This window comes from Cebus imitator, unplaced genomic scaffold (assembly GCF_001604975.1).
Source record: "Cebus imitator isolate Cc_AM_T3 unplaced genomic scaffold, Cebus_imitator-1.0 Scaffold812, whole genome shotgun sequence".
NCBI classification, from domain to species: Eukaryota; Metazoa; Chordata; class Mammalia; order Primates; family Cebidae; genus Cebus; species Cebus imitator.
Genome location: NW_016108127.1, coordinates 212,188 through 220,769, shown reverse-complemented (window position 1 = coordinate 220,769; position 8,582 = coordinate 212,188). Strand labels below are relative to the sequence as shown.

Here is an 8,582-nt window from a genome sequence, read left to right as displayed (position 1 = left end):
GAGTGTAAATTAGTTCAACCATTGTGGAAGACAGTGTGGTGATTCCTCAAGGATCTAGAAATAGAAATACCATTTGACCCAGCAATCCCATTACTGGGTATATGCCCAAAGGATTATAAATTATAAAAATACATGCACATGTATGTTCATTGTGGCACTGTTTACTATAGCAAAGACCTGGAACCAACCCAAATGCCCATCAATGATAGACTGGATAAAGAAAATGTGGCACATATACACCATGGAATACTATGCAACCATAAAAAAGGATGAGTTCATGTGCTTTGCAGGGACATGTATGAAGCTGGAAACCATCATTCTCAGCAAACTGACACAAGAACAGAAAAAAAAAAGAAACACCACATGTTCTCACTCATAAGTGGGTATTGAACAATAAGAACACATGGACACAGGGAGGGGAACATCACACATTGGGGCCCGTTGGGGGTTGGGGGACTAGGGGAGGGATAGCAGGGTGTGGGGGGATTGGGGAGGGATAACATTAGGAGAAATATCTAACGTAGATGACTGGGGGATGGATGCAGCAAACCACCACGGCATGTGTATACCTATGTAACAATCCTGCAAGATCTGCAGATGTACCCTAGAACTTAAAATATATATATATATATATGACAGTGTGGTAGGCAGAATAGTGGGTTTCCAAAAGTTATGCATGTCCAAACTCCTGGTACGTATGAATATCACCTTTTATGCCAAAAATAGACTTTGAAAATGTAATTACATATCTTGAGACGTTATTAAGTGTCTTAATTATCCTAAATTATCTAGATGGGCCCTAAATGGAATCACAAGTGTTCTCATAAGGAGACGCAGTGAAATTTGACACAAAGGAGAAAGAAAGGAATGTGATGATGGATGCAGAGGGACATTTGAAGATACCATGCTCCTGGCTTTTAAGTTGAATGAGGGGGACATAAGCCAAAGAATGCAAGAAATTCAGCTCTAGAAGTTGAAAAAAAAGCAAGGAAGTGGATATCTGCTGACTCTGGTTAATACTCCATTGAGGTATTTTAATTTCTTACTTCTAGCATTGTAAGAGAATAAGTTTTTTCTATTTTAAGCCTCTAAGTTTGTGGTAATTATTACAGCAACAATAGGAAATTAATACAAACAGTTATAAATATATATTTGCCTGTAGCTTTTTTTCTCTTATTTGATTAGGAAGAAAACTTCATAAAACAATAATAACAAAAGAGTGTTTGTTGTGGGCTTATATTCACTACAGACGTAATGGCTAAGATGTAATTTCTATGACATCCTGTTTCTCCTCCTAGAGCACAAAGGAGGAAAGAGAAAATGAAGATTTATTACAGCAAAGTTTTATATCCCATTAAAATTAAGTTAGAATCGATACAAATTCACTTGTTTTAAATTAAGATACTAATTTTAACCCTTAGATCAACTACACTAAGAAAATAATTTAAAAACTTTGTAAAGAAAAAGGATAATTAAAATGGTACACTGAAAATATCCTTTTAAAAGTAATTTAATAGTGGAGAAACAGAGGAACGAAAATACAGAACAAATTGAAAACAGCAAAACGGCAGATGTAAATATTACCTTATTCATTATTGCATTAAATATAAGTTGATTAACCACTTCATTCAAAAGGAAGAAAGTAGCAGAGTAGATAAAAATGGCATGATCCAACTATATACTATCTACAAGAAAATATATTTAAATAAGCAAATAAAATTAATGTGAAACGATGGAAAATATATACTATGCAAAGAATAACCAAAAGAGTCGACGAAAAAGACATTAAGACAAAAAAAGGTTATTGCAGAATAAAAAAAGATGTTATATAACAACCAGTCCAATCCATCAGGACTATATACAAATTATAAACATATATGAACGTAAAACAGATTTCCAAAATACACAAAGCAAAAACTTACAGAACAGTAGGAAAAAAATAGAATAAAATAAAGACAATCTAACAATAGTAATTGGAGACTTCAAAATCACACATTCAAAATTAACAGAACAAATAAGAATATCAGCAAGGTAGAAGACTTAAACAAAACTACAAAACCAACTGGAATAACAGACATGAAAACAACACTCCAACCAACATAAGCCTACACATTCTTGTCAAGCACCCATGAAACATTCTCCTGGAAAGACTACATAATAAAATCCTATATACACTTAAAAGTATTGAAATTATAAAAATAATATTCCCTGATCATAATGGAGTTAAATTCATAATCAACAACATACGGAAATATGAAAATCCTGCAAATATGTGGAAACTAAACAATACGCTTCCACTCAACCTGAAGAAATCATGAGAGAAATTAGAAAATACCTTTTTTTTAAAAAAGTAACACATTAAAAGTTATGGGATATAGTTAAGCAGCATTTAGATAGACATGTGTAACTGTAAATGTTTACTTTGAAAAGATAAAAATCCCATATCAGTAAAGTTTCATCTTAAAAAGCTAGAGAAATAGAGAAAGAAGAGCAACTTAAAGAAATCAAAAGGTAGGAAATAGTAACTATGAGTGGAAATAATTGAAATATAGAATAGAATGTCAATGAAACTAAAAGTCGGTTATTTGAAAATATGTATAAGAACAACCTGAAAAAAATTTAGCTACACTGACCAAGAAAAAAAGATGAAAACTTAAACTATTAAAATCAGAAATAAAAAAGGGGTCATCATTAATAACTTTACAGATATAAAAAAGATTATAAGATAATACTATTAACAACTGCATGACAACAAATGAGACAAAGTAGATGAACAGTACAAATTCTAAAAAAGACACAACCTACCCAGCTGACTTAAAAAGAAATAGAAACACAAGTAACATCATAAAAAATGGCAGAGTATGGAACTCTGGGACTCCATAATGTGCAATTAGTGAGCTGGCAAAACTGTTACCATCAACTTTCTCCGAACTCTGGAATCTAGTCAAAACATTATAACAATGAGAAGGAAATTCGGTGAAGAATAAAAGCTGCTACTTTGTGATAAGAAAGACATTTTCAATTGCCTATCTATCATTCTTTATGCCTCAGATTGGCAGTGATTTTTTGATGACAGCCCACTATCCTGGTTTAGATAGCTAGCACCAGTGGTAGGAATTTGTACGGTATTCTCGCAGAAATGTGGTATGGCACTCAGCCTGCCTGGCAGCACTTTCATCACTAAGGCTTTTTTTATTACACTGGACTGGGAGCACTCCCAGGGGTTGGGCTGCATTGGCTCTCCAGTTGGCTTTTGCCAGCAGCATTTAAAATCACAGATATTGGCCACAGAAGTCTGCAGCAAAGGACAACACTCAGAACAAGCAATGAACAGTCTGAGAAGTCTGAGAAGGAAGAGTTTGGGAAACAAGATATGTGGAAGAACAAGCATTAAAAAAAACCTTTTATATATACTGGAAAATTATGAAGGCCATGAGTATGCTGAGGGCGGGACACATATTCAGAAAAGACCACAGAAAATGCAAGCATGCACCTTAGCCTGAGTTTCAGGCTCTGCATAAGAAAAGTGTAAGGCATTAAAAAAGTACTGCAACTCAGAGCTCATCTGCAAAGACTGGGAAAATATGTTTTTTACTCATTGGTTTTCTTTTGTTGGCTTTAGGTATTTAAAGTAACAGCATCCAAACACCAGTTGACTAATAAACTAATAAAACACGCTTTATGGCCACACATGACAAAGAATACATAACTTGCTAAAATGGTTTTAAAAAATCACTAAACAAGTAAACAATAACCCATGAGAGAGCAACAACAAAACCCAACGAAGAGGGAGAATCTAATTTCCAGAGTCAATACACTATAATCAAAACATACAGATTTCAACAAAACTTTGTGAGGCATGTAAGGAAATAAGAAAGCATAGCCCATACACAGGAAAGACATAATTAGAAACTATCCATGAAGAAATCCATGTATTAGAATAACTAGAAAATATTTTAAATCATCTGCCAAATATACGATACTATACTATAGTGACAAGAATATTAGCAATTTTCTAGCTCTTTGGGTTCAGTGGTGGTTTCACAAATGTGAAAAAGAAAAACAATGAAAGGAAATAAACAGTAGGGGAGGAGAGAAGAGGGGAAAGGAAGGGAGGGACCAGTAGTAAGTGACAAGAGCATGTTGTGAACCAAGGACTATGATGAATTTGTGGATCTGAAATTCATATTAAAAATGTTTTAATGCTTTCTTTTCTAGCTGTCTGAGATTCTCGCTCTATGAAAACTGGTCAAATGTTGTAAGATAAGTTTCAAGTGTGGAGAGAGACCAACGGAGGCAACAAGAAGGAAGCTGGTGAAATCAATTTGGGTTACACGGGCTTTGGGGTCCCTCAGGGACACTCAAGCCCTGATGTCCCATAGACAGTTGAGATGAGACACAGAGAAGGGAATAGCCTGGAGATATACATCTGGGAGTCATCGGTGTTTACAGGAAATGAATGAGATAAAACAGGGAGAGAGAATTTGAGGACTGAGGAGAAAGGAGGCTTAGGACAGAACCCCAGGAACAGCACCACTCAAGGTGGCAGCTCAGCTTCCTGGCAGGCACCACCACCCCAGCCTCTGGAGTCAGGCAGAGATTGTCGTGAAAGCGGGCTCTGGAATTCTGGGGCTGAGCGCTCTTGGCAAAGTCGGCTACCCTCTCTGATCAGCTGTCACACCTGTCGATAATGGGCATCAGAGAGAGGAGAGATGCCCTGCGAAGATGCTGTGAAATGCGCCAGGTAAAGCACTTGGGTTCAGAACGCCACCCCCTCCTCCTCTTCTTCCTGACGTCCCCCCCACCCATTCCTTTGTTACACACACCCTCTCTCACCTTCAGCGGCCTCCTGGTCCCTAAGGGATGGATGGTGAGGTGGATGGGAAGGGGGTGGTGGTGGCCGAGCTCCGGTGACGCAGCGCTCACGTGAGTGACCAGGCGCCTACGTGGGCACCAGCCCCCGCGCCCGCCCTGCGGTCCAGTCCCAGCGCCCGCGCAGAACCAACTGTCTGAGCTGCCCTGGCGGCGGAGGAGCCGCGAGCCGGCTTCACCGAGCTGGAGGAGGCACAGGCCTGTCAGGGGTCCCGGCAGGTCAGTGTGAAGGTGGGCGCTGCCTGCGGACCCAGGGAAATGGTGGAGGTGGCTGGCAGTAGTAGTGGGGAGGAGGTGGAGAAGGGATCCGGGAGATGGGTGAGTAGGGTGATGCGAAGCGGGAGGGGGCGGGGCGGGGGCGCGGGAGCCTGGCCCGCCTTCTGGAGGACCCCCTGCACTGAGCCACCCATCCATTTTAGTGCTGGAAATGGGGGTGGGGGGAGCGACCCCTCAGTGCGACAGTGAAACGTAGATATTCTGGAAGTAACCCCCTCTCACAATCTGCCCCCGTGGACACATCTGACCTCCGCAAAAGCAGTGTGGCGCTGGGACAGGTTGCCTCTGGGAGAAGGGGACACAGAGACAAACGCAGTTTGGAAAGCATGCTGGTTTGGTGCCCGAGGCCTGGAAAGAAATGGAGGCTGTGGTGCGGGAGAGGTAGGGGAGGAAAATGTTGGGCGAGCAGGGCCTGGACTCAGGGAAGGGAGCCAAGTCCCTGTGAGCCCGCTGAGCACGCAGCCCCTACCCCTGTCTCCTGTCTGTCTGCAGGTCTGTGCGTCTGTTGTTCCCAGCACTCTGCAAGGACTGAAAAGGAGGAGCAACCTGTCCAGAATCCCCGCAGGTCCGTAAAAGCGGGGGACGGGGAGGGGGGGTGCTGCATGGACAGGGGCCCACAAGGGTTGAGAGTGTGGAGGGCCCTGCTATGGCTGAGTTGGGGCCCCTGCCCATCCCCCCACCCACATGAACATGCACCTTACCAGGCTGAACCAGTGCAGAGAAGGTGGCAGGGCCTGCCAGGCAATGGCTGGCTCACGTGTGTGGGAGGAGTGGCGGGCTACATGGTGGGCAGAAGGCCCTCTTGGAGGCCCAGCCAGCTTAGTGGAACCCTCACTACGGGTGAGATGCAAGTATTATCGAGACCTGCGTTCCACCCCACACCGTCAGTCTCCCATGTCTCTTCTTTGTCTCCTCTTGCCTCCACTCCTATCCCCTAGGACAGGAAAAGGAGAAATCTTGACATGGAAAAACCCTACAATAAGAATGAAGGAAACCTGGAAAACGAGGGAAAGCCAAAAGATGAAGTAGAGCCTGATGATGAAGGAAAGTCAGACGAGGAAGAAAAGCCGGACGTGGAGGGGAAGACAGAATGCGAGGGAAAGCGAGAGGATGAGGGAGAGCCAGGTGATGAGGGACAACTGGAAGATGAGGGAAGCCAGGAAAAGCAGGGCAAGTCCAAAGGTGAGGGCAAGACACAAGGCGAGGGCAAGCCAGCCTCCCAGGCAAAGCCAGAGAGTCAGCCGCGGGCCGCGGAAAAGCGCCCGGCTGAAGATTATGTGCCCCGGAAAGCAAAAAGAAAAACGGACAGGGGGACCGAAGATTCCCCTAAGGACTCTCAGGAGGACTTACAGGGAAGGCATCTGAGCAGTGAGGAGATGATGAGAGAATGTGGAGATGTGTCAAGGGCTCAGGAGGAGCTAAGGAAGAAACAGAAAATGGGTGGTTTTCATTGGATGCAAAGAGATGTACAGGATCTGTTCGCCCCAAGGGGCCAACGGGGCGTCAGGGGAATGAGGGGTGGAGGTAGGGGCCAGAGGGGCTTACACGATATCTCATACCTTTAACGTCTTTGGCCTTCCATTCTGACTTCTCTGATGAGAATATTGCTGGCCCTGCTTTCCCTAGTAGGTATTTGCCAGGCCCTGTGCTTTAACCTTAAGCTGATATTTTGCTTTAGATGTCAATCTTGTTACCAGCAGCCTTTTGACCCAACTACAGCGCTCTATATTTTAGTAGAGGATTTTCACCCATGTGCATGGAAAAAATGTTCGTGACACATTGTAAAATAAATAACTAAAAGAGCAAACAGTTTGCAGAACCGCATATACAATATCAGCCCGCTTTTATAAAAACGTCAGTGTTCGTATAATGCATTTGTGCACAAAGAAAACTCCGAAAGCATGCACACTAGAAGTAGGTAATGATTATTCCTGAAAGGTAGCCAAGAATAGGTCTAACCTGTATTCAGAAATGATTCCTACCACCTCTTTTATGTGTACCTCTATGACATTCCTCTGCTGCTGTGCATATCCCTATGTCTTCCCTAGGTGTGTCCAGGTCAGTGGGCACTGTTGCTCATGTTCCTGGGTCCTCTATAATGCTATGTAACCCCCATGTGTGACTCTTTTTCTTTGCTTTGCTCACTCATCTCTACTTTTTCTTTACTAAAGGTTATGGATTATATTTTTCATACTAAAAAATAAAAGCTGAAAACAGCACATAATAAGAAATTGAACGGTTCAGTGAGCTTATGAAGGCAATAAAGACACTTAAAGTTCATGTTATCATAGCATAAGATGACAGGTAAAATTCATATTGTCTCTGGGACTAAAAGCTAGAGGAATCAACCTGGAAATTCTAACAGATCTATTGCTATAGGAGTCAAGCTTGTCATTTGTAAAATAAGGATAATACTTGCCTCACAGGACTGTCTGGTGGATCAGATGAGGTATTGAGTATGTGAGCTGTGTGGTGACCTGGTCCCCACCAGGCACTCAGGGGAGGAATGGCTTCTACACTATTCCCATACAGTGGCAGGAAAGTTGATGGAATCGGACACATCGGGGGAGGGCTGAAGGAGTTACCACCGTGTCTAGGAATATGTCCAGGCAGCTAAGAAGTAGATGTCAATGTTTCTTAGATATTGCCATGTGTGCTGGGCACTGTGCCCTTTTTCCCCGGTCCTACACCCTTTACTGTTAGAGGATTTATGGTGTAAAAGCCCAGTTATTTTCTCTGGAGTCACTGATGAGCAATGTCCACCAACCCTTTACCCCTGTAGAAGTGGATAAAGCCCTCTCTCCAGTTTATAGTTATAGCAACCAGGTACACATGGATATCACCTTGGTGCTGCTTGGGCCTCTTATTAATATTTTCCAAATTCTGTTTTGGCAAAATGATCATTTATGTGTATTTCTTGTTTGTTTTGCATACATAAATATTCTCCTCACAAAACTCAGATATTACAGGCTAGGCCAGGAAAAAACACCTGCATGATAGTGACTGTGATGTTCCCATGGGTTAATATCTTGTCTGCAGACTCCCTTATCTCTGTTGAGTTCACTCTCAGGAAATTTGTCAGGTAACACTTTAACAGTTCAGCAGACCAATCAATACATTTGAGTTTTAAATCTTTTGTAATGAACATGTTGTGGTCCATGAAACAGCTGCGTAATGATCACCTGGGAACTAATTAGAAATGCAGAATCTCAGGCCCTGCCTCAGACCTACTGAGTTAGAATCTTCATTTTAACAAGATCCCAAGATGATTCCTATGACATTGAAGTTTGAAAAGCACCACCTTAGAAAGAGACTCTTCAGGCTTCCCACTTCCACCTTTACATAAAATATGTGCCTAAAAAGATAATCCTATGTGCCATATAAAACACACATCACAGATTATTAAATAAGCCGATGTTTTTCAAAATGAAGTT

General features: G+C 42.2%; 1 protein-coding gene across 9 annotated transcripts; it reads left to right on the top strand.

Moving 5' to 3' along the window:
* The first annotated feature begins 4,929 nt into the window (after positions 1-4,929).
* LOC108297545 (transcription elongation factor A protein-like 3) lies at positions 4,930-6,972 on the top strand. Of its 9 annotated transcripts, none has more exons than XM_017520196.2 (4): positions 4,942-5,139; positions 5,292-5,426; positions 5,641-5,713; positions 6,092-6,972. In XM_017520196.2, the coding sequence occupies exon 4, from the start codon at positions 6,111-6,113 to the stop codon at positions 6,711-6,713; it is 603 nt and encodes a 200-aa protein (XP_017375685.1). In that variant the 5' UTR covers positions 4,942-5,139; positions 5,292-5,426; positions 5,641-5,713; positions 6,092-6,110; the 3' UTR covers positions 6,714-6,972. The 9 variants fall into 9 exon arrangements, with proteins under 9 accessions (XP_017375684.1, XP_017375685.1, XP_017375687.1 ...); XM_037735446.1 differs by having other exon boundaries at positions 4,943-5,091; positions 6,087-6,972; XM_037735444.1 differs by having other exon boundaries at positions 4,943-5,103; positions 6,087-6,972.
* Positions 6,973-8,582: the final 1,610 nt, after the last annotated feature.